Consider the following 25,733-nt stretch of genomic DNA (forward strand, 5'->3'; position numbering starts at 1 on the left):
CCACAATCTCTCTTTACCTATTCCACTAAAGTGTTTAGGGTAGCTTGTTGAGATGGCTACTATCAGATGGGCATCACGGCTCTGATGGAAACACAGTTTAAGAGGCATGCAATTTGTTGATCCTGATGACTAGTCCTATCTAGTGAAGGAGGTCTACTCTATGATGGCTGTTATGTTAGTGTGACCCCAGATATCCTTCAGAAAGAAAGGACCTGGTAGGGCCCTGTAGCAGAACAGAGTGCAAAGCTTTTTAATGAATATATAATAGGAGATTATAGACAACTCATCTTTTCAGGATTCAAATCAAATCACCCCAGTTTAATTAGAATGAGAGAGAGATGAGGAGGTTTTCTCTCAGTTCTGCTCAGGCCTCGTCAGTTAGTTAATGCCGTTTGTTGATGTTTAAATCCCTAAATGCAAAACAAAACATAACAAACCACTGGCAGTTGACCTAGGGGTCGGTCCGATAACCTTGGAGTCCAAAAGGCTTCATCAATAAATGCATCGTCAACATTGTCCCCACAGTGACCGTACATCAATATCCCAACCAGAAGCCATGGATTACAAGCAACATCTGCATCGAGCTAAAGGCTAGAGCTGCCGCTTTCAAGAAGCAGGAGACTAATCCGGACGCTTATAATAAATCCTGCTATGCCCTCAGACGAACCATCAAACAAGCAAAGCGTCAATACAGGATTAAGATTGAATCCTACTACACCGGCTCTGACGGATGTGGCAGGGCTTGAAAACTATTACGGACTACAAAGGGAGACCCAGACGCGAGCTGCCCAGTGATGCGAGCCTACCAGACATTTGTCAACATTCACAAAGCCGCTGGGCCAGACGGATTACCAGGACGTGTACTCAAAGCATGCGTGGACCAACTGTCCAGTATCTTCACTGACATTTTCAACCTCTCCCTGACCGAGTCTGTAATACCTATATTTTTCAAGCAGACCACCATAGTCCCTGTGCCCAAGGAAGCGAAGGTAACCTGCCTAAATGATTACTGCCCCGTACCACTCATGTTGGTAGCCATGAAGTGCTTTGAAAGGCTGGTCATGGCTCACATCAACAGCATCCTCCCGGACACCCTAGACCCACTCCAATTCACATACCACCCCAACAGATCCACAGATTGCGCACTCTCAATAACACTCCACACTGCCCTTTCCCACCTGGACAAAAGCAACACCTGTGTGAGAATGCTGTTCATTGACTACAGCTCAGTGTTCAACACCATAGTGCCCACGAAGTTCATCACTAAGCTAAGGACTCTGGGACTAAACACCTCCCTCAGCAACTGGATCCTGGACTTCCTGACGGGCCGCCCCCAGGTGGTAAGAGTAGGAAACAACACGTCTACCACACTGATCCTTAACACTGGGGCCCCTCAGGGGTGAGTACTTAGTACCCTCCTGTACTCCCTGTTCACCCACGGCTGAGTGGCCAAACACGACTCCAACACTGCCATTACGTTTGCTGACGACACAACAGTGGTAGGCCTGATCACCGACAACGATGAGACGGCCTATAGGGAGGAGAACTGGCAGTGTGGTGTCAGGACAACAACCTCTCCCTCAATGTGAGCAAGACAAAGGAGCTGATCGTGGACCACAGGAAAAGGCGGGCCGAGCAGGCCCCCATTAACATCGACAGGGCTGTAGTGGAGCGGGTCACACGTTTTTCAAGTTCCTTGGTGTCCACATCAACAATGAGCTATCATGGTCCAAACATACTAAGACAGTCGTGAAGAGGGCATGACAAAACCTTTTCCCCTCAAGAGACTGAAAAGATTTGGCATGGGTCCCCAGATCCTCAAAAGGTTGTACAGCTGCACCATCGAGAGCATCCTGACCAGTTGCATCACCGCCTGGTATGGCAACTGCTCGGCATCTGAACATAAGGCGCTACAGAAGGTAGTGCGTACGGCCCAGTACATCACTGGGTCCCAGCTTCCTGCCATCCAGGACCTATATAATAGGCAGTGTCAGAGGAAAGCCCATAAAATTGTCAGAGACTCTAGTCGGACTGTTTTCTCTGCTACCGCACGGCAAGCTGTACTGGAGCGCCAAGTCTAGGACCAAAAGGCTCCTCAACAGCTTTTACCCCCAAGCCATAAGACTGCTGAACAATTAATAAAATTGTCACAGACTATTTACATTGACCACCCCCCTCCCTTTTGTACACTGCTGCTACTCGCTGTTTATTATCTATGCATATTCACTTCACCCCAATCTACATGTACAAATGACCTCAACTAACCTGTAGCCCCCGCACACTGACTCGGTACCAGTACCCCCTGTATATAGCCTCCACACTGACTCGGTGCCGGTACCCCCTGTATATAGCCTTGTTATTTTTATTTTTTTACTTTAGTCTATTTGGTACATATTTTCTTAACTCTTGAACTGCACTGTTGGTTAAGGGCTTGTAAGTAAGAATTTCACGGTAAGGTCTACACTTATTGTATTCGGCACATGTGACAAAGTTTGATTTGATTTGAAACTTTATTTAACGTTTGGAATCTTATGTTATAGTTTAGGGGCAACAGAGAGCCTAGCATTTAAGAGCGTTAGACCAGTAACCGAAAGGTCGCTGGTTCTAATCCCCGAGCCGACTAGGTGAAAATCTGCCGATGTGCCCTTGAGCAAGGCACTTGAGTCTAATTGCTCCTGTAAGTCGCTCTATTTAAGAGCGTCTTCTAAATGACTAAAATGTAAATAGTTTGGCTTCTGGGGGTAGAACTGTTTACTTAATTACAGTACATTCTTGTTAGAACAGAAAACAAATATCAACAATGCTTTTTCTCATTAGTATTTTAATTGAGCGTGGTGTTGATTGCTCCCCTCAGGGGCTAACTAGCAAATGAGTTATGAATTACACATATTGTGTTGAAGGCACCTGTCTGTCATCACAGACTCAAATGTGTGAAATAGCTACCGTGTAGACAATATAAGGGTTAGATGGCAGGGCCTTGTTTATGCAAATTCTACTGTATTTCACCAATGTATATCTGATTGAATGAATGGACCTTTTAACCACATACAGTACTAAGTACTATTATCATGGCTACTAACATGGTAGGACTGAGAAAGCATCCCTTTGGACAGATTCAATGAACCGTGGTGTATCAGGAAAGCTGCAGCATCTGTTGCATGAAATAACAATGATCCAAATGTCCCAGACAAAGTTTAATCCTGAAGGAATCAGATGCTTCCTGCTCTGCCAGATGATCTTCCATTCTCATTCTCTCTCTCCCCATCTCCTATTCTCTCTCTCCTCCCTCCTTCTCTCCCTCCCTCTCTTTCTCTCCCTCCCCTCCCTCACTCTCTCCAGAGCCCCCAGGATTTTATCAGACACAGCAGATTGCTTCAGCTTATCCAAAATTCCCCCCCCAAAAAACGTTATTTTGTTTTGTCTCCCCCTCTTCTCCTCTCTTCCCCTTGCTTGGTGGATTTCCCTTGGATTTTCATGTGGTTTGTTTTGGTGTGTGTGTGTGGGGGGGGGGGGGTTGCTGGAGAATAGAGGGCTGCTATGCCTCAGTGAAGCACATCCCTCCTCTAGAATGAGCAGGGATAATGGAGAAAAGGGACACAGTGTCTGTCGGAGCCACTGCAGAGGGGGGAGAGAGAGGGCTGGACTGAACTGACAACACACACAGGTCTAGGAGGACACACTCAGGACCAGAGGGGTAATCGGTAGGCCAAGCAGCCAGCCAGGCAGAAACTTGAAAGGAGGTATCTTCTCTGAAAACATCCAGGGCAGCGAGCAATTTGGCAGGGAGAGGGTGTGTGTGTGTGGTGGTAGTGGTGGTGGGTGTAGAGAGAGAGAGAGAGAGAGGTAGCTCCCACTACCTTCAACTCAACCAAAGTGTCAATAAAGCCCAAACTTTTCCCCCTCCATACATCTATTTCCTCCTCCATTTCCTCCTTCCTCCTTGTGATATGCAGGCCCAGCAGCATCCCTACTAGCAGCCTGTTAACCACAGCAGCATCCCTACTAGCAGCCTGTTAACCACAGCAGCATCCCCACTAGCAGCCTGTTAACCACAGCAGCATACCTACTAGCAGCCTTTTAACCACAGTAGCATCCCCGCTAGTAGACTGTTAACCACAGCAGAATCCCCGCTAGCAACCTGCTAATCGACATTCTGAGGAGAACTAAAGAGATGGAGAAACATTCAACACAGTAACTGATGGATCCATCCACCGCCAGCCTCTGATACCACAGGACAATCAGGACCAATAAATTCACACACTGGGGCCTTAAACATTCACACCTCCCATTTCTATCAGTTATCATCGGCTTGGAGAACAGAGAACACCTCTCTCTATCTCCCTCTCAAGAGGCCCTTTGGGCGGCGACACGGCTTAAACGACAGCGTCATTATCCGGACGAGAGCTGATAGCGAGATAATCCTGCCCAAGCACACTATACAATCCACTGTCCACAACTTTGGGTTGAGTGGACAGGACAGGACAGGACAGGACAGGACAGGACAGGACAGGACAGGACAGGACAGGACAGGACAGGAGAGGAGAGGAGAGAGAGGAGAGGAGAGGAGAGGAGAGGAGAGGAGAGGAGATGACAGGACAGGACAGGACAGGACATGACAGGACAGGAGAGGAGAGTGGACATGACAGGACAGGACAGGAGAGGAGAGGGAGAAGAGGAAGGAGGAAGAGAGGGACGATGGCTTTACAACTTGGTTCACTGATATTATGAAGCAGGTGACCTGGCTTTATTAAGAGTGCAGATTCCTCTGAGAGGAAAATGTGCAATCTAAAATGCCTCCTCTTCCATATCAACCCACATATGGACCCATAGTAGTCGAATGCAGCTTGTTGCTTTCCATTACCATGGTAACACCATGGTAATAACCAACTTGTAATAGTTGCAATTTTCTCAGTGGGTGGAGTTGTGGTCAGGATGGACAACAGGGCCATGCTGCACAGTGGTTTGAATCAATCTTGAGTCTGACCATGGTGTAGTGAATCAACCCTGAGTCTGACCATGGTGTAGTGAATCACTCCTGAGTCTGACCATGGTGTAGTGAATCAAACCTGAGTCTGACCATGGTGTATTGAATCAAACCTGAGTCTGACTGGTCTGGGTGGTGTAGTAGATCATCCTGAGTCTGACCATGGTGTAGTGAATCAATCCTGAGTCTGGCCATGGTGTAGTGAATCATCCTGAGTCTGACCATGGTGTAGTGAATCAACTCTGAGTCTGACCATGGTGTAGTGAATCAAACCTGAGTCTGACCATGGTGTAGTGAATCAACCCTGAGTCTGACCATGGTGTAGTGAATCACTCCTGAGTCTGACCATGGTGTAGTGAATCAATCCTGAAGTCTCAAATCATCCTGAGTCTGACCATGGTGTAGTGAATCAACTCTGAGTCTGACCATGGTGTAGTGAATCAAACCTGAGTCTGACCATGGTGTAGTGAATCAACCCTGAGTCTGACCATGGTGTAGTGAATCACTCCTGAGTCTGACCATGGTGTAGTGAATCAATCCTGAGTCTGACCATGGTGTATTGAATCAAACCTGAGTCTGACCATGGTGTAGTGAATCAATCCTGAGTCTGGCCATGGTGTAGTGAATCATCCTGAGTTTGACCATGGTGTAGTGAATCAACCCTGAGTCTGACCATGGTGTAGTGAATCAACCCTGAGTCTGACCATGGTGTAGTGAATCAATCCTGAGTCTGACCATGGTGTAGTGAATCAACCCTGAGTCTGACCATGGTGTAGTGAATCAATCCTGAGACTGACCATGGTGTAGTGAATCATCCTGAGTCTGACCATGGTGTAGTGAATCAATCCTGAGTCTGACCATGGTGTAGTGAATCATCCTGAGTCTGACCATGGTGTAGTGAATCAATCCTGAGTCTGACCATGGTGTAGTGAATCATCCTGAGTCTGACCATGGTGTAGTGAATCAAGCCTGAGTCTGACCACGGTGTAGTGAATCAAGCCTGAGTCTGCATGGTGTAGTGAATCATCCTGAGTTTGACCATGGTGTAGTGAATCAACCCTGAGTCTGACCACTGTGTAGGTAATCAAGCCTGAGTCTGACCACGATGTAGTGAATCAAGCCTGAGTCTGACCACAGTGTAGTGCATGTTCAGACATACTAGGTCTATGTCTGAAATGGCTCTCTATTCCCTATGCAGTGCCCAGTTGTTGACCAGACACTAGGGAGTGGGGTCTCATTTCAGACACAACCTAACGATGGTCAGGGCTAGCCTGGTCCCAAATCTGTTTGTGCTGTGTAGCCAACTCCTATGAGCGCGGCATGACAATGGCCATAGGAGTTGGCAAGGCATCACAAGCTGATCTGAGACCAAGCTAGTCTATCAGCAGGAGGCTCAGAGGAGAGATCAGCCCACATGGATGGAGGAATGGAGGTTGCGTGCCTCTCAAGGCAATATTTCTCCTCTGATCTCTGGAAGGAATGTGAGAGGAGGTGATTCTGGACTGATACTCTGGCACTGCTCTACTAGGCTAGATTATCCCTCCTACAGGCCTGTTTCGATGGATAGATTACGATAGGAGATGTGATACTGGCCACTGGGACAGAGGTGATAATGACCCAGTCACAGAGCCTTATACAGTTTCTCTCTCCCACACCTGGGCTGTGATAATGATCACCATCACTTTGGCCAACAACAACTCAGTGACATGTCCAGTCCTCCAACAGCATATTACTGCACAGTGACTGTAACCTTTCCTCTATACAGTCATCCCACTGGGCAAAAACTGGTTGCATCAACGTTGTTTACACGTCATTTCAACAACAAAAATTAAATCTGATGATGTTGAATCAACATGGAAAACTGATTGAATGGTCTTTTATTCCCCCCCCCCCAGCTTTTAACCTAAATGAAATAAAATGGTGAAATGTGTTGTTGATTTCACATTGAATAAACAATAGTTGACATCTCAACCAAATGTAAATCAAAAATAGACGTAGAAATTACATCAATGCCCAGTGGGAGGGGCCTCACTACCACAAGGTCCGTTTAAGCCTTTTCAAAGCAGAGGGGCCTCCTATGAAGGTATAGTGGTGATCCCACCACCACTTCCACCAGAACATCTTAAGACCCGAAAGGGAGGATGGCATAGGAACCCTAAATGGGGATAGAGCCCCTAAATGGGGATAGGGCCCCTAAATGATCCAGTGAAGTGCTTCAGCGGCTAGAGAAGCCAGGAAGGAGCACACTGATCCTAAACTCTTCTCCCTGATCTCTCACACACACACACACACACACACACACACACACACACACACACACACACACACACACACACACACACACACACACACACACACACACACACACACCACTAACCTAACAACCCCCACACAACACACACACACACACACACACACACACACACACACACACACACACACACACACACACACACACACACACACACACACACACACACACACCACTAAGCCTAACACCCCCTCCACACACACCACTAACACTAACAACCCCCCTCCACACACACACACACACACACACACACACACACACACACACACACACACACACACACACACACACACACACACACACACCACTAACACTAACCACCCCCTCCACACACACACCACCCCTGTCAGATGAAAAGGGCCCTGCAGTAAGCCCCACCACGGCCCTCCACCAGGTGACTCAGTGACCGTTCCACCACTCTACGATAAAACACTCATCAATCACTGGGACTAATCTCAGGTTCAGGCTGACACCTTCATTGTTCTGGGGTTTCTATAGCTGCTGCCTCCACATAAAGTGTTATAATGCCAGCTATACTAAGCAAATGGACCGTCTGCTCTTCATAGAGCCATTCTAAAGTGGGTACTGTATGCCTTTGATGTGCAGTATGCAGCACTGACAGCAGTCTAAGGATTATCTGGTAGTGTAGCTGTAAGCACAGTCTGAAGGTACACTACATGACCAAATGTATGTGGACACCTGCTTGTCAAACATCTCATTCCAAAATCATGGGCATTTATATAGAGTTGGTCCCCCCTGTTCTGCCATAACAGCCTCTACTCTTCTGAGAAGGCTTTCCACTAGATGTTGGAACATTGCTGCGGAGACTTGCTTCCATTCAGCCACAAGAGCATTAGTGAGGTCGGGCACTGATGTTGGGTGATTAGGCCTGGCTTGCAGTCGGCGTTCCAATTCATCCCAAAGGTGTTTGATGGGGTTGAGGCCAGGGGTCTTTGCAGGCCAGTGAGGATCTTCCACAACGATCTTGACAAACCATATCTGTATGGATCTCGCTTTGTGCACTGGGGTGTTGTCATGCTGAAACAGAAAACGGCCTTCTCCAAACTGTTGCCCCAAAGTTGGAAGCACAGAACAGTCTAGAATGTCATTGTTTGCTGTAGCTTTAGCATTTCTCTTCACTGGAAGTAAGGGGCCAAGCCCGAACCATGAAAAACAGCCCCAGAACATTATTCCTGCTCCACCAAACTTTACAGTTGACATTTGGCATTAAGGAAGGTAGCGTTCTCCTGGCATCCACCAAACCCAGATTCGTCCGTCGGACTGCCAGATGGTGAAGTGTGATTCATCACTCCAGAGAACGCGTTTTCACAGCTTTACACCACTCCAGCCGACCCTTGGCATTGCGCATGGGGATCTTAGGCTTGTGTTATCAGCTGCACAGCCATGAAAACCCATTTCATGAAGCTCCCGACGAACAGTTCTTGTGATGATGTTGCTTCCAGAGGCAGTTTGGAACTCCATAGGGAGTGTTGCAGCTGAGGACAGACAATGTTTATGCAGTTGACCGGGGCAGCTCTAGAAGGGGAGAAATTTGAGGGGAGAAATTTGATGAACTGACTTGTTGGAAAGGTAGCATCCTATGACAGTGCCACGTTGAAAGCCACTGAGCTCATCAGTAAGGCCATTCTGCTGCCAATGTTTTTCTATGAAGATTTCATGGCTGTTTTTTATACAACTGTCAGCAAAAGGTGTGGCTGAAATAGACAAATGCACTCATTTGAAGGGGAGTCCACTTTTTATTTTTTTATTTTTTTATTTAAATCTGCTATTTTACCAGGTTGACTAAGTTGACTGAGAACACGTTCTCATTTACAGAAACGACCTAGGGAATAGTTACAGGGGAGAGGAGGGGGATGAATGAGCCAATCGTAAACTTACAATTGTTGGCCAAATACATTTAAACTCAGTTTTTCACAATTCCTGACATTTAATCCTAGTAAAAATTCCCTGTTTTAGGTTAGGTAGGATCACCACTTTATTTTAAGAATGTGAAATGTCAGAATAATAGTAGAGAGAATGATTCATTACAGCTTTTATTTCTTTCATCACATTCCCAGTGGGTCAGAAGTTTACATACACTCAATTAGTATTTGGTAGCATTGCCTTTAAATTGTTTAACTTGGGTCAAATTTTTCAGGTAGCCTTCCACAAGCTTCCCACAATAAATTGGGTGAATTTTGGCCCATTCCTCCTGACAGAGCTGGTGTAACTGAGTCAGGTTTGTAGGTCTCCTTTCTCGCACACGCTTTTTCAGTTCTGCCCACAAATTTTCTATAGGATGGAGATCAGGGCTTTGTGATCGCCACTCCAATACCTTAACTTTGTTGTCCTTAAGACATTTTGCCACAACTTTGGAAGTATGCTTGGGGTCATTGTCCATTTGGAAGACCCATTTGCGACCAAGCTTGAACTTCCTGACGGATGTCTTGAGATGTTGCTTTTAATAAATCCACATAATTTTCCTACCTCATGATGCCATCTATTTTGCGAAGAGCACCAGTCCCTCCTGCAGAAAAGCACCACCACAACATGATGCTGCGGCTTGCTTCTTGATCTTCGGCTTGCAAGCCTCCCCTTTTTCCTCCAAACATAACGATGGTCATTATGGCCAAACAGTTCTATTTTTGTTTCATCAGACCAGAGGACATTTCTCCAAAAAGTACAATCTTCCTCCCCATGTGCAGTTGCAAACTGTAGTCTGTCTTTATATGGCAGTTTTGGAGCAGTGGCTTCTTCCTTGCTGCGTGGCCTTTCAGGTTGTGTCGACATAGGACTCGTTTTACTGTGGATATAGATCATTTTGCAAATGTTTCCTCCAGCATCTTCACAAGGTCCTTTGCTGTTGTTCTGGGAATGATTTTCACTTTTCACACCAAAGTAAGTTCATTTCTAGGAGACAGAACGCGTCTCCTTCCTGAGCGGTATGATGGCTGCATGGTCCCATGGTGTTTATACTTGTATACTATTGTTTGTACGTGGTACCTTCAGGCATTTGGGAATTGCTCAAAAGGATGAACCAGACTTGTGGAAGTCTACAATTTTTTTTCAGAGGTCTTGGCTGATTTATTTTGATTTTCCCATGTCAAGCAAAGAGGCACTGAGTTTGAAGGTAGGCCTTGAAATACATCCACAGGTACACCTCCAATTGACTCAAATTATGTCAATTAGCCTATCAGAAGCTTCTAAAGCCATGACATAATTTTCTGGAATTTTCCAAGCTGTTGAAAGGCACAGTCAACTTAGTGTATGTAAACTTCTGACCCACTGGAATTGTGAAACAGTGAAATATAAGTGAAATAATCTGTCTGTAAACAATTGTTGGAACAATGACTTGTGTCATGCACAAAGTATATGTCTTAACCGACTTGCCAAAACTATAGTTTGTTAACAAGAAATTTGTGGAGTGGTTGAAAAACAAGTTTTAATGACTCCAACCTAAGTGTATGTAAACTTCCAACTTCAACTGTATAGTGTAGCTTTGTATGAATGATACTGAGTGAAATGATGAAGGATATTTTTGATCCAGCCATCTTCCCATTGGGCACAAACATTAGTTAGTTTTTTTATTTACAATTGGTTGTGTTGTCAACTAAAGTGAATCCACCATTAACTCAACAAAACATTTCACCATGAAATTGGATTTAGGTCAAATGTGCTTAAAAAATTATAAAAATTCCTTTACGTTGATGACAAGAAATCCAATCCGTTTTTCACATTGATTCAACGTCATCACATGGTTTATTTTTTATTTTGTGGAAATAGCATTGATTCAATCAGTTTTTGCCCAGTGTTTTAACATCACAGATATTGAGAAAGTCTTGAGAATGGCCTTGTGCTGAAATGTTGATATTTAATAGTTTCAACTATATCCTCTGTTGTTTTTCTACTTTTCAAATTTGATGTAAATGGAACATTTTGTCATTTCAAATCAATAACTGAATCGTATAGGCTTTGTTTTTTTTGTAATGAAAAAAAGCATCCTCCTTGACTTCCAGCCCTCTTCCTGGACCCTGGAGGACCTCATGATAACATTGTTAATCTGGCCCCTAAAGAAACACCATCAGAATGGTGCCCTGCAATAAAAAGCAGGCGGGGCCCCAGGAAATGTTCATATTACCCATTGCTTTAAGAGGTTTGGGCATATCTCCGATAATAAGGAAACCCTCTAGCTATCACTTCACTTTATTTTCTTTCTTTATTTCCCCAAACCAGAGCAGAATTTCTTCACCAATCTATCTAGCCAAGGCCCTTGGAAAGGCTAACAAAAACACTTGCATGTCCTGAAATAAATACAGCAATTTCAGTGTTCATCCTCCCTCCTTCACTCTGCATGTCCAGTATATCTATGACCTCTCTCTCTCTCTCTCTCTCTCTCTCTCTTCTCTCTCTCTCTCTCTCTCTCTCTCTCTCGCTCTCTCTCGCTCTCTCTTCTCTCTCTCTCTCTCTCTCTCTCTCTCTCTCTCTCTCTCTCTCTCTCTCTCTCTCCTCTCTCTCTCTCTCTGTCTTTCTCTCTCTCTCTCTCTTCCTCTCTCTCTCTCTCTCTCTCTCTCTCTCTGGTCTAAACAAAATGATCTTTTACATTTCTCACTATGGAGAACACCTTGTTTCATGCCCCACTGCATAGATAAACAGAGCAGATAGGAGGGTATCACTGTACGCCGCCACGTTCTCTCTGTTCAGATTTGTGTGTACGTGCATGTGTGTGTGTGAACCATGCAACGTTTGGAATTATTGAAGCTGGCAGACAGACAGATGGAAATGAAAAGTGTTTATCTCCCAGTAAGACTGATGTTTCTGTCAAATGGGGCTGGCATCAACATAAAGCATCTCTCTGTCTCTCTGTATAGTGTCATATGAGAGATTTAAAACCTGTCTGTACAATGGGGTGCTCCTCACTCTAACCTGTTAGGCTTGGAGTCTGCAATAATTGAATCATAATGGGTGTACAGTTTCACACTCTTCCCTTTGGCAAAAAATTCTTAGGTCACACAATTTCAACCAAACTTTTGTTCAAGAAGAAGAGCCTAGAGAAACCATTATCTAGAATATAATTCTAATAATCATTTCTAACACATTTGGCCAACACCCCCTCAGACATTTAAAACACTTGGAATGTAAAGGTGATATCATCCCAAGTCCTTATGGTTATAGAAGCCATGGAGGATCTGTGACAGATGTCAAAGACTAGTAGTAAACAAAAGTGGTCTAAGTACTGGGTGGTTCGAGCCCTGAATGCTGATTGGCTGACAGTCGTGGTATATTGGAATGTATACAACGGGTATGAGGGTATGACAAAACATTTATTTTTACTGCTCTAATTACGTTTGTAACCAGTTTATAATATCAATAAGGCACCTTGGGGGTTTGTGGTATATGACCAATATACCACGGCTAAGGGAAGTATGCAGGCACTCCTCATAGCATTGTGCATAAGAACAGTCTTTAGCCATGGTATATTGGCCAAATACCACACCCCCTCGGGCCTTATTGCTTAAATATTCCCGTTTGTATTCAGTAGTGAGAGAAGAGACCTTCAGTGTGGATGTCCAGAAATGCCTGTCCTGTAATGAGTATTGTGTCCAGTACGACTTACCTTGGAAGGTGACCACAGGGTGCTCTCTCAGGGTGCACTCCGGCCGGGAAAGGTACAGGGAGGCGGGCGTGGGGTCGGGCGGGGAGAGGAGCAGGGGTTTCTGGGACAGCGCGATGGGGAGGGGCAGCAGTAGCAGGGGGAGGAGCAACATGCCAGGCACAGACATGGGGGTGGCGTACCGCGGCAACGCTGCCATCACGGTGATGGGGCGGAGCCTCTCCTCTAGCTGCCAAGGTGGGCCTCTGGAATACAACTGTGAGAAAAGAAAAAGGGAAGAAAGAGAGGAAGTTAGAAAAAAGAGGAGACATGTCATGCAGAGCCTGTGGTTGTGTGGTAATATTTATGGTTCTTGACATATATATACAACCTGGAGACTGGGGTTTGATCCCCTTGTCCCCCTGTTTCACTCCCTTGTGCCCCTGTTTCTCTCCCTTGTGCCCCTGTTTCTCTCCCTTGTGCGCCTGTTTCTCTCCCTTGTGCGCCTGTTTCTCTCCCTTGTGCGCCTGTTTCTCTCCCTTGTGCGCCGGTTTCTCTCCCTTGTCCAACCGGTTTCTCTCCCTTGTGCCCCTGTTTCTCTCCCTTGTGCCCCTGTTTCTCTCCCTTGTGCCCCTGTTTCTCTCACTTGTGCCCCTGTTTCTCTCCCTTGTGCCCCTGTTTCTCTCCCTTGTGCCCCTGTTTCTCTCCCTTGTGCCCCTGTTTCTCTCCCTTGTGCCCTGTTTCTCTCCCTTGTGCCCCGGTTTCTCTCCCTTGTCCAACCGGTTTCTCTCCCTTGTGCCCCTGTTTCTCTCCCTTGTGCCCCTGTTTCTCTCCCTTGTGCCCCCCCTGTGCCCCTGTTTCTCTCACTTGTGCCCCTGTTTCTCTGCCCCCTTGTGCCCCTGTTTCTCTCCCTTGTCCAACCGGTTTCTCTCCCTTGTGCCCCTGTTTCTCTCCCTTGTGCCCCTGTTTCTCTCCCTTGTCCAACCGGTTTCTCTCCCTTGTGCGCCTGTTTCTCTCCCTTGTGCCCCTGTTTCTCTCCCTTGTCCAACCGGTTTCTCTCCCTTGTGCCCCTGTTTCTCTCCCTTGTGCCCCTGTTTCTCTCCCTTGTGCCCCTGTTTCTCTCCCTTGTGCCCCGGTTTCTCTCCCTTGTGCCCCTGTTTCTCTCACTTGTGCCCCTGTTTCTCTCCCTTGTGCGCCTGTTTCTCTCCCTTGTGCCCCGGTTTCTCTCCCTTGTGCCCCTGTTTCTCTCACTTGTGCCCCTGTTTCTCTCCCTTGTGCCCCTGTTTCTCTCCCTTGTGCCCCTGTTTCTCTCACTTGTGCCCCTGTTTCTCTCCCTTGTGCTCCTGTTTCTCTCCCTTGTGCGCCTGTTTCTCTCCCTTGTGCCCCGGTTTCTCTCCCTTGTCCAACCGGTTTCTCTCCCTTGTGCCCCTGTTTCTCTCCCTTGTGCCCCTGTTTCTCTCACTTGTGCCCCTGTTTCTCTCCCTTGTGCCCCTGTTTCTCTCACTTGTGCGCCTGTTTCTCTCCCTTGTCCAACCGGTTTCTCTCCCTTGTGCCCCTGTTTCTCTCCCTTGTGCCCCTGTTTCTCTCACTTGTGCCCCTGTTTCTCTCCCTTGTGCCCCTGTTTCTCTCCCTTGTGCCCCTGTTTCTCTCCCTTGTGCCCCTGTTTCTCTCCCTTGTCCAACCGGTTTCTCTCCCTTGTGCGCCTGTTTCTCTCCCTTGTGCCCCTGTTTCTCTCCCTTGTCCAACCGGTTTCTCTCCCTTGTGCCCCTGTTTCTCTCCCTTGTGCCCCTGTTTCTCTCCCTTGTGCGCCTGTTTCTCTCCCTTGTGCCCCTGTTTCTCTCACTTGTGCCCCTGTTTCTCTCCCTTGTGCCCCTGTTTCTCTCCCTTGTGCCCCTGTTTCTCTCACTTGTGCCCCTGTTTCTCTCCCTTGTGCTCCTGTTTCTCTCCCTTGTGCGCCTGTTTCTCTCCCTTGTGCCCCGGTTTCTCTCCCTTGTCCAACCGGTTTCTCTCCCTTGTGCCCCTGTTTCTCTCCCTTGTGCCCCTGTTTCTCTCACTTGTGCCCCTGTTTCTCTCCCTTGTGCCCCTGTTTCTCTCACTTGTGCGCCTGTTTCTCTCCCTTGTCCAACCGGTTTCTCTCCCTTGTGCCCCTGTTTCTCTCCCTTGTGCCCCTGTTTCTCTCACTTGTGCCCCTGTTTCTCTCCCTTGTGCCCCTGTTTCTCTCCCTTGTGCCCCTGTTTCTCTCCCTTGTGCCCCTGTTTCTCTCCCTTGTCCACCCTGAGTCTCCCACTTGTTTAGCTCCCCTCTGATTTCACAACTGTCTGAATAAAGCGTAGTAAATATGAGAGAGAGAGAGAGAGAGAGAGAGAGAGAGAGTGTGAGAGAGTGAGAGAGAGAGAGAGAGAGAGAGAGAGAGAGAGAGAGAGAGAGAGAGAGAGAGAGAGAGAGAGAGAGACTACGAGCAGCCAAGTCTGTGATGTACCCCTGACCTCACCATAATCATTCAAAGTACGCAATTAAACCTCAGAAGTTAATTTAACGGCTGATTAATGTTGGAAAATTGAATAAGAGGATGGTGGATTGTTCAATGGGGTGCAACGTACCAAAACCCTGTGTGCTTAAAATCTATGGCTCAAAGAAATGTACTTAACACAAGAAAAATGCACTCCACAGCTACTCTCTACAGAGACTGTTTTTTGTAAAAATTGTTTTGAGCAGATGACACACATGAATAGCTGATAGTCATCTCACCTCTCACAGTGCTGAAGCAGCCTTGGTATTATGGCACAGACCTGGGTTCAAGTACGATTTGAAATCATTTCAAAAACTTCAGTTGGGCTTGATTGAGCTTACCTATAGCAATGAATCCAATAGAATAGTCAGAAAATGGAAAACCCCGCCCATCTTGGCACTCCAGGCAGGCTAAAGCAAACGCTAGAAGTATGTAAAAGATTTCAAGGCACTGCATCTCTTTTGAAAACTCTGGTTATTCAGTTTTACACACAAGCCAACATACATTTTTTAAATCTTTATTTAACTAGGCAAGTCAGTTAAGAACAAATTCTTTTTTTCAATGACAGCCTAGGAACAGTGGGTTAACTGCCCAGAATGACAGTTATGTACATTGTCAGCTTGGTGATTTAAACTTGCAACCTTTCGGTTACCAGTCCAACACTCTAACCACTAGACTACCTGCCGTCCCTCCACTCTAACCACTAGACTACCTGCCGTCCCTCCACTCTAACCACTAGGCTACCTGCCGTCCCTACACTCTAACCACTAGACTACCTGCCGTCCCTCCACTCTAACCACTAGGCTACCTGCCGTCCCTACACTCTAACCACTAGACTACCTGCCGTCCCTCCACTCTAACCACTAGGCTACCTGCCGTCCCTCCACTCTAACCACTAGACTACCTGCCGTCCCTCCACTCTAACCACTAGGCTACCTGCCGTCCCTACAATCTAACCACTAGACTACCTGCCGTCCCTCCACTCTAACCACTAGGCTACGCTGCCACCCCTAAATAATATACTCAACTAGAAGAAAATACAAATCAAATGTTTTTAAAAATGTGCTTTAAAGATACCGTACTTTAGACAAGTTAAACACAACGGGCAGAAGGCTACAAAGGTTAAAGGGCCATAGGTAGTACAGGGACAGAGCAGAAACCTCACCATTGTTCCTGTAAACAGACAAGGGATAGGTGGAGAAATGCAAACACTCACAGACAGTCATGGCCACAGACCGACCATCCACTGGACCAAAAAGAAAGTTTACAATGCTTTAAAAAATATATATATAATAGTTTTATGTAAGCGTGAAAAAAACACAAAAAAACAGGGCAAAACAAGCTCGCATTTTAGTCTCTGACCGGGCAAGATAAGCAAGGCACCCGCAGGTCACAATCAATAAGCACACCATCAACCTTAATGCCCCCCCCCAAAAAAAACACAAATAAATGCTCATCCAACCCTTAAGTCACAGGGGAGTCAAACACAGACTTATCTTTGTTTTAATATGAATGCCATCAGAGATGGACTGTTTAAAGTAAGACCGGAATGGAGCCCAAGCCTCATTAAACAGTTTGGGGTTCCCACGTGAATTGAATTAAAAAATGTCTAGTTTCAGAGAGCACATCTCTCACCCAATATTTATAAGATGGGGGAGCTGCCAACTTCCAGTTCTGTAGTATTAGCCGTCTAGCTAAAAGAGTTGTACAAGCAACAGTGTCCGACTGGATTCTTGATAGGGGGGTACCCATGGGCAGTACTCCAAAAAGGGCTGTAAGGGGAGACGGATCTATAACTGTGTCATATATATCAGAGAAACATTTAAATATTAATTCCCAGAAACCTTACAGTTTATGACAGCCCCAAAACATATGCAACAGTGTGGCTGGTTCTGTTTAACATCGGACACAGGTAGGATCAAAATCAGAGAATATTCTTCCAAGTTTGGCCCCCGACCAGTGGATACGGTGAACCACCTTGAATTGAATGAGGCTGTGTCTAGTGCTAAAAGAGGACGAGTGCACCCTGTGCAGCACAGATTCCCAGGCGTCTTCCCCAAGTTCCCCAAATCCTTTTCCCACCGAGTCTTTAAAGGCACCAAAGAAGGGTTCTGTAAGTCATTAATGATTGCATATACATCTGAAATTGCACCCCTAGGAAGCTTGTTCAGCTCAAAGATGCTCTCTATAGCTGTATTCGCAGGCCTATGGGGAAATCCAGGTGTGGTAGCTCTGACAAAGTTCCTAGTCTGGAGATAGCGGAAAAAGTGGGAATCGGGGAGGTTGAACTTTTCCTGTAGCTGAGCAAAAGTGGCAAATGGATCATCAAAGAATAATTGGGCAAGTGAGGAGAAGCCTAGTGAGTGCCAGATGGCAAAAGCCTCATCACCTAAGATGGCGGAAATAAAATGTTCTGATTGATTGGGCCTGATAGAGAAAAGCCTCGGAGGCTAAAGGCTAAACGGAACTGATTCCAAATTTTAAGAGACTGCTTTACAATTGGGTTGACACACCTTTTGCCTAGGGACACTGGGAGAGACGAGCACAACACAGACGAAAGTGCAGCAGGTTTACACGATTCAGACTCCATCTGGACCCAGAGTGGTCTAGGGCCAGTAGGATCAGTCTGCAGCCAGTACAGAAGGGCTCTGAAATTTGCAGCCCAATAGTAAATGAAAATTTGGTAGAGCTAAACCACCCAATGCCTTAGGCTTCTGTAAATGTTTTCTACCAATCCGTGGTACCTTGCCATCCCAAATAAAATTAATGAATGTTTGATCCAGTGAATTAAAAAAAGATGTTGGAATAAAAATGGGTAAACATTGAAATAAATATACAAATTTGGGCAACATATTCATTTTAATTACATCAATCCTTCCAATAAGAGAAAGAGGTAGTGAATTCCAAAAAGTAAAATATTGTTTCAAACTGTCTGCTAGAGCAACAATGTTTTCCTGAAACAATTGTGAATATTTCCTTGTCACTTCACCAAATAGGTGAACTGATCCCGGACAATCCTAAACTGAAAACTTGTAAAATAGCACTTTAAAGCAGCCTTATTTACAGGAAAAAGCTCACTCTTGCCTAGATTCAGCTTGTACCCTGAGATTGATCCAAACCTTTTAGGAACAGATAAGGCACGTGGCATTAAGGTATCAGGTTTGGAGATGAACAAAAGGAGGTCGTCAGCATATAGAGAGACTTTCTGCTCTAAGCCCTTCCTGATTATTCCTTGAATGGCATCATTAGAGCGTAGTGCAGTGGCGAGAGGCTCGATTGCCAAAACAAACAACAAGGGGGAGAGTGGACAACCCTGACTGGATCTGCGGTGCAAGGGAAAACAGAGAACAAGTTGATAGTCCGTACCGAAACCATGGGAGAAAAATAAAGAATCTTTATCCACGCAATGAATTTGGGGCCAAAGCCAAATCTATAAAGGGCAGCTGTTAGGTAGTCCCATCAAGTGAAACCACCACCTCCAGGTCCCCTGACGCTGGGGAGTACAGTATATTCATAAGGTGTATAATATTGAAAAACAAATGCCTATTTCTCACAAAGCCAGTCTGGTGTATTACTTGGTGTAGCGAGCCTTCCATATGGATGGCTAAGAGCTTGGCTAGGATTTTGTAATCACAGTTTAAAAGCGAGATTGGGTGATAGGATCCACATTCCAGGGAGTCTTTGTTTTTCTTTAATAGTAATGAGATTTTACTCTCTGTTCCAGACGTTCTAGACGACCAATTCTTAATGCTTTTAGCCGTACCCTTATTTTACTCCTCCTCTGTTCCTCTGGTGATGTAGAGGTGAATCCAGGCCCTGCAGTGCCTAGCTCCACTCCTATTCCCCAGGCGCTCTCATTTGACGACTTCTGTAACCACAATAGCCTTGGTTTCATGCATGTTAACATTAGAAGCCTCCTCCCTAAGTTTGTTCTATTCACTGCTTTAGCACACTCTGCCAACCCGGATGTTCTAGCTGTGTCTGAATCCTGGCTTAGGAAGACCACCAAAAATTCTGACATTTTAATCCCAAACTACAACATTTTCAGACAAGATAGAACTGCCAAAGGGGGCGGTGTTGCAATCTACTGCAAAGATAGCCTGCAGAGTTCTGTCCTACTATCCAGGTCTGTACCCAAACAATTTGAACTTCTACTTTTAAAAATCCACCTCTCTAAAAACAAGTCTCTCACCGTTGCCGCCTGCTATAGACCACCCTCTGGAGACCATATGTGAACTGATTGCCCCCCATCTATCTTCAGAGCTCGTGCTGCTAGGCGACCTAAACTGGAACATGCTTAACACCCCAGCCATCCTACAATCTAAACTTGATGCCCTCAATCTCACACAAATTATCAATGAACCTACCAGGTACCTCCCTAAAGCCTTAAACACGGGCACCCTCATAGATATCATCCTAACCAACTTGCCCTCTAAATACACCTCTGCTGTCTTCAACCAAGATCTCAGCGATCACTGCCTCATTGCCTGCATCCGTAATGGGTCAGCGGTCAAACGACCTCCATTCATCACTGTCAAACGCTCCCTGAAACACTTCAGCGAGCAGGACTTTCTAATCGACCTGGCAGGGGTATCCTGGAAGGATATTGATCTCATCCCGTCAGTAGAGGATGCCTGGATATTTTTTTTAAATGCCTTCTTAACCATCTTAAATAAGCATGCCCCATTCAAGAAATTTAGAACCAGGAACAGATATAGCCCTTGGTTCTCCCCAGACCTGACTGCCCTTAACCAAAACAAAAACATCCTATGGCGTTCTGCATTAGCATCGAACAGCCCCCGTGATATGCAGCTGTTCAGGGAAGCTAGAAACCATTATACACAGGCAGTTAGAAAAGCTAAGGCTAGCTTTTTCAAGCAGAAATTTGCTTCCTGCAACACTAACTCAAAAAAGTTCTGGGACACTGTAAAGTCCATGGAGAATAAGAACACCTCCTCCCAGCTGCCCACTGCACTGAAGATAGGAAACACTGTCACCACTGATAAATCCACCATAATTGAGAATTTCAATAAGCATTTTTCTACGGCTGGCCATGCTTTCCATCTGGCAACTCCTACCCCAGTCAACAGCACTGCACCCCCCCACAGCAACTCGCCCAAGCCTTCCCCATTTCTCCTTCTCCCAAATCCGTTCAGCTGATGTTCTGAAAGAGCTGCAAAATCTGGACCCCTACAAATCAGCCGGGCTAGACAATCTGGACCCTTTCTTTCTAAAATGATCTGCCGAAATTGTTGCCACCCCTATTACTAGCCTGTTCAACCTCTCTTTCGTGTCGTCTGAGATTCCCAAAGATTGGAAAGCAGCTGCGGTCATCCCCCTCTTCAAAGGGGGGGACACTCTTGACCCAAACTGCTACCTACCATGCCTTTCTAAGGTCTTCGAAAGCCAAGTCAACAAACAGATTACCGACCATTTCGAATCTCACCATACCTTCTCTGCTATGCAATCTGGTTTCAGAGCTGGTCATGGGTGCACCTCAGCCACGCTCAAGGTCCTAAATGATATCTTAACCGCCATCGATAAGAAACATTACTGTGCAGCCGTATTCATTGATCTGGCCAAGGCTTTAGACTCTGTCAATCACCACATCCTCATCGGCAGACTCGACAGGCTTAGTTTCTCAAATGATTGCCTCGCCTGGTTCACCAACTACTTCTCTGATAGAGTTCAGTGTGTCAAATCGGAGGGTCTGCTGTCCGGACCTCTGGCAGTCTCTATGGGGGTGCCACAGGGTTCAATTCTTGGACCGACTCTCTTCTCTGTATACATCAATGAGGTCGCTCTTGCTGCTGGTGAGTCTCTGATCCACCTCTACGTAGACGACACCATTCTGTATACTTCTGGCCCTTCTTTGGACACTGTGTTAACAACCCTCCAGGCAAGCTTCAATGCCATACAACTCTCCTTCCGTGGCCTCCAATTGCTCTTAAATAGAAGTAAAACTAAATGCATGCTCTTCAACCGATCGCTACCTGCACCTGCCCGCCTGTCCAACATCACTACTCTGGACGGCTCTGACTTAGAATACGTGGACAACTACAAATATTTAGGTGTCTGGTTAGACTGTAAACTCTCCTTCCAGACCCATATCAAACATCTCCAATTCAAAGTTAAATCTAGAATTGGCTTCCTATTTCGCAACAAAGCATCCTTCACTCATGCTGCCAAACATACCCTTGTAAAACTGACCATCCTACCAATCCTCGACTTTGGCGATGTCATTTACAAAATAGCCTCCAATACCCTACTCAACAAATTGGATGCAGTCTATCACAGTGCAATCCATTTTGTCACCAAAGCCCCATATTCTATCCACCATTGCGACCTGTACGCTCTCGTTGGATGGCCCTCGCTTCATACTCGTCGCCAAACCCACTGGCTCCATGTCATCTACAAGACCCTGCTAGGTAAAGTCCCCCCTTATCTCAGCTCGCTGGTCACCATAGCATCTCCCACCTGTAGCACACGCCCCAGCAGGTGTATCTCTCTAGTCACCCCCAAAACCAAAACCAATTATTTATTTGGCCGCCTCTCCTTCCAGTTCTCTGCTGCCAATGACTGGAACGAACTACAAAAATCTCTGAAACTGGAAACACTTATCTCCCTCACTAGCTTTAAGCACCAACTGTCAGAGCAGCTCACAGATTACTGCACCTGTACATAGCCCACCTATAATTTAGCCCAAACAACTACCTCTTTCCCTACTGTATTTCATTTATTAATTTATTTAGCTCCTTTGCACCCCATTATTTTTATTTCTACTTTGCACATTCTTCCATTGCAAATCTACCATTCCAGTGTTTTACTTGCTATATTGTATTTACTTTGCCACCATGGCCTTTTTTTGCCTTTACCTCCCTTATCTCACCTCATTTGCTCACATCGTATATAGACTTGTTTATACTGTATTATTGACTGTATGTTTGTTTTACTCCATGTGTAACTCTGTGTCGTTGTATGTGTCGAACTGCTTTGCTTTATCTTGGCCAGGTCGCAATTGTAAATGAGAACTTGTTCTCAACTTGCCTACCTGGTTAAATAAAGGTGAAAAAATTTAAAAAATTAAAAAAAATAATTGTGGACACTGCTGTTGCAGTGTAAATTCTTCTTCTAAACAGTCATGGGAGTCTGTATGAATTGAAGGCATATTCAAACCATTAAAGAATGAATCAATCAGCAAAGGGTCTTGAGGAGATTCAGAGGTGTATAGCGCAGAGTAAAACTGTTTGAATTGATCATTGATCTCTTTATGTATAACTGTGGTGGCACCAGAGGGTCTTTATTTGTGGGATTAAATGTGAGGCCTCAGATTTACGGATCTGATGTGCAAGGAGTTTACTGGCCTTGTCCCTTGTCCATACAGTCTGTATCGAGCTCACAAGAGTAACTGTTCAGCTTGCCTGGTAGAAAGCTCATCCAATTCAGATTGGAGTAGTTGGCGCTCTTTATGTAGATCAGAGGAAGGATCCGTAATATACTTCTCATCCAATGTGGCTATGGCTTCGCTCAGGTCCCGAAGTCGCTGGGAGCTAACTCTGTTTTGGTTGGCTGTATAAGAAATAATGTGGCCATATAAGTATGCTTGGTGTTGAATTAGTTTCTAGGAATAAGGTGATTTCAGAAGAAATGAAATTGACAAACTCCTTATCTGAGAGTAAAATGGGGTTGAGACGCCATTGATAACACATAGGAGGTCGCTGGGGAAACTCTAGTTCAAGCACTAATGGTGAATGGTCAGAAATAACAATACACTCGTAAGTACACCGTCGAAGGTTAGATAGAAGTTTTATGTCCAAAAAGAGGTAATCAATGCGGGAATATGTTTGATGAACATGTGAATAAAAGGAATAATGTCTATCTGTAGGGTGTAGGAAATGCCAGGCCTCACACACAGCATATTTCTGAAGAAAAGATTGAATAAGTAGGGCACATTTAGATGGGCTTGTAGTTCTTTGTGAGGACTTGTCAAGAACTGGGGACATTGTACAGTTAAAATGCCCCCCTAAAATCAACAAATGGGAATCTAAATTGGGAATAGCAGATAAAAATGAAGAAATGAAGCTTGTGTCATCCCAATTGGGAGCATAAACACTAGCCAAAACAAGAGGGGTAGAGAACAGTTTACCGGTTACTATGACTTATTGTCCCTTAGGATCAGCAACAACCTCAGAAGCTACAAAGGGAGTAGATTTATCAACCAAAATGGCAGTACCTCTTGATTTACTATGAAAGTTAGAGTGGAACACTTGACCAACCCAGTCCGTACTCATCCTAAAATGCATCCTAAAAAACCAGTCCTCAAGTGAGTCTCTTTCAAACCCTTTAAGTGTCAGCACCCTCTTACGCTTCACAGGGTTGTTAACCCCTTTGATGTTCCACGAAATGTACTTAATTGTATTATTTCGGCCACCCTGAGCACTCCCGTTATACAACCCTGTCATTAGAGTAATAATGTACGGTGCAAGATACTTGGCAAAAGTACAGAAAAAACAACAAAAAAGACAGAATGACAACATTAGAACTGAACAATTCAACCTCCTTCCTCCCCCCAACCACCTCCCCACATCCCAGACAATACCTCCCCAAACGAGGTACAAGCCTAAATAGAACATGTTCTCTTCGCACAGTATGTCTGTGAGAGTGCGGTGTTAAACCCAAACCCACAATCCCGCTCTTTAAAGTTGCGTTTTGTGTTAGAGGATCAAGCAGCAAAAAGAGAGATAAATTTAAGTGAATCCCTTGTGCAAACAAAATTACAAAAGCATCACTTGTAGATGTATATAATTTTTTCCCCAGTCTTATAACAGGCATTGAGAGAGAAAATAAATCAAATGTATAAAGGCTCTCAACCAAAAACCTAATTTGAAATAAGCAAATAATATTAAGATGATCAAAAAATGTAAAATAATAATAACTGTTTAGTTTGACAATAAGACAACTTACAGCCAAGACCAAAAACTACGTGTGTGCAACGTTGAACATTTGCTGGGCATAAATGACCTTCAAACCCTTTCAAATTGAAGTGAAGACCCCCCAAAACGTGTAGCCTCGGAACATTTACTGTTTACTGGGTCAGTACAAACAGACGCAGCAAACAAATAACCAAAAATATTTTGAGTCACTGAGACACTATGTAAACAAACTAAATAGGTGAACAAGACAGCCTGGAAACAAAGGAGTTAAGGAAAACCTTAATACAATGAAATTAAAATGACTGAATGCTTGTAAGGCACGCACGCTAGATGATCAAAACATTAGATCACATCAAATAACCCTGAATGGGTTTGCCAACTATACAAGACTAGTCTGTTATAACTAAACATAATTGTACCACAGGTGGGCTATTTACTTACTATCCACAGTTCGCACGCAACATTTGCTGATCTATGAGCAAGTTCAAGACTTCTTGATGTGACGTTGAATGAGCCGTAGCCTCATACGGAGAATCAAATGTGTAGTCTTTACCATCATAAGATAGCCATATACGGGCCGGGAATCTCAGTCCATACTTTAAACCTGGATAGTCCCGTAGTAGTCGTTTGGCCCGAAAGCAGTGCACTGCCTGGAAACAGTGGGGGAGTAGTCCTGGTAGATGGAGAAGCTCTGTCCTTGAAAGCTCAGTGTGGTATTGCGGGCTCGTTGGAGAATCTCAATCTTCTCATGGAAAAAGTGCACTCAAAGAATGATGTCACAGGGCCTCTCACCATCCCGGGGCTTTGGGTGCAGCAACCGGTAGGCACGATCAATCAGGGGCTTCTCATCCAAGCCAAGAACATCCTTCAGCAGCCCAAAAACGAAATCCGTGGTGCGAGGCATTTCCTCTGACTCTGGGACCGATACCAGTCTCAGGTCATTGCGGCGAGAGAATCACTCTAAACTCACACAGCTCTCCTGCACCTTTTTCAGATCCGCAGCCAGGCGTTTCACGTCAGCCTCCAGGGAGGTAGTTAAGTTGGAATCATTGGTAGCGGAGGTCTCCAGTGCTGCAATCATTGTAGTGTGCAACTCAGTTGTTGTTTTGAGTGATGTGATTGCTGGCACCGTCTCGTTCCGCAGAATGGTTAGATCTGCTTTTAAAGTATCAGAAACCTCCTGTATTCAGGCCTCAATCATAGCAACTACCTCCGTTTTCATTTCAACTATCTCAGAGCGTAGTAGTTTGATGGCCTCGAGAATGTTCATTTCAGCGCCGCCAGGCCAAGCCGTACCCCCGGGTAAAGTGTGAGTCCCCGGGCCCTCAGACTCAGGAGAGGGCGGTGATAAGAGTCTTGTAGGCCGGGTTTTCTTAAAGTCATGTTTTTGGCCTTATGTTTCATCG

At 45.4% G+C, this 25,733-nt stretch overlaps 1 protein-coding gene across 5 annotated transcripts in view; it reads right to left on the reverse strand.

Moving 5' to 3' along the window:
• LOC115130065 (semaphorin-5B-like) overlaps positions 1-25,733 on the reverse strand; it is a 326,138-nt gene that overhangs the window by 209,504 nt on the left and 90,901 nt on the right. For all 5 annotated transcript variants that reach the window (XM_065018604.1, XM_065018613.1, XM_065018596.1 and 2 more), the window contains exon 3: positions 12,910-13,162. In XM_065018604.1, the coding sequence (XP_064874676.1) occupies positions 12,910-13,105 (196 nt within the window). In that variant the 5' untranslated portion in view covers positions 13,106-13,162. The remainder of the gene's footprint in view (positions 1-12,909; positions 13,163-25,733) is intronic.

This window comes from Oncorhynchus nerka, linkage group LG1 (assembly GCF_034236695.1).
Source record: "Oncorhynchus nerka isolate Pitt River linkage group LG1, Oner_Uvic_2.0, whole genome shotgun sequence".
NCBI lineage: Eukaryota > Metazoa > Chordata > Actinopteri > Salmoniformes > Salmonidae > Oncorhynchus > Oncorhynchus nerka.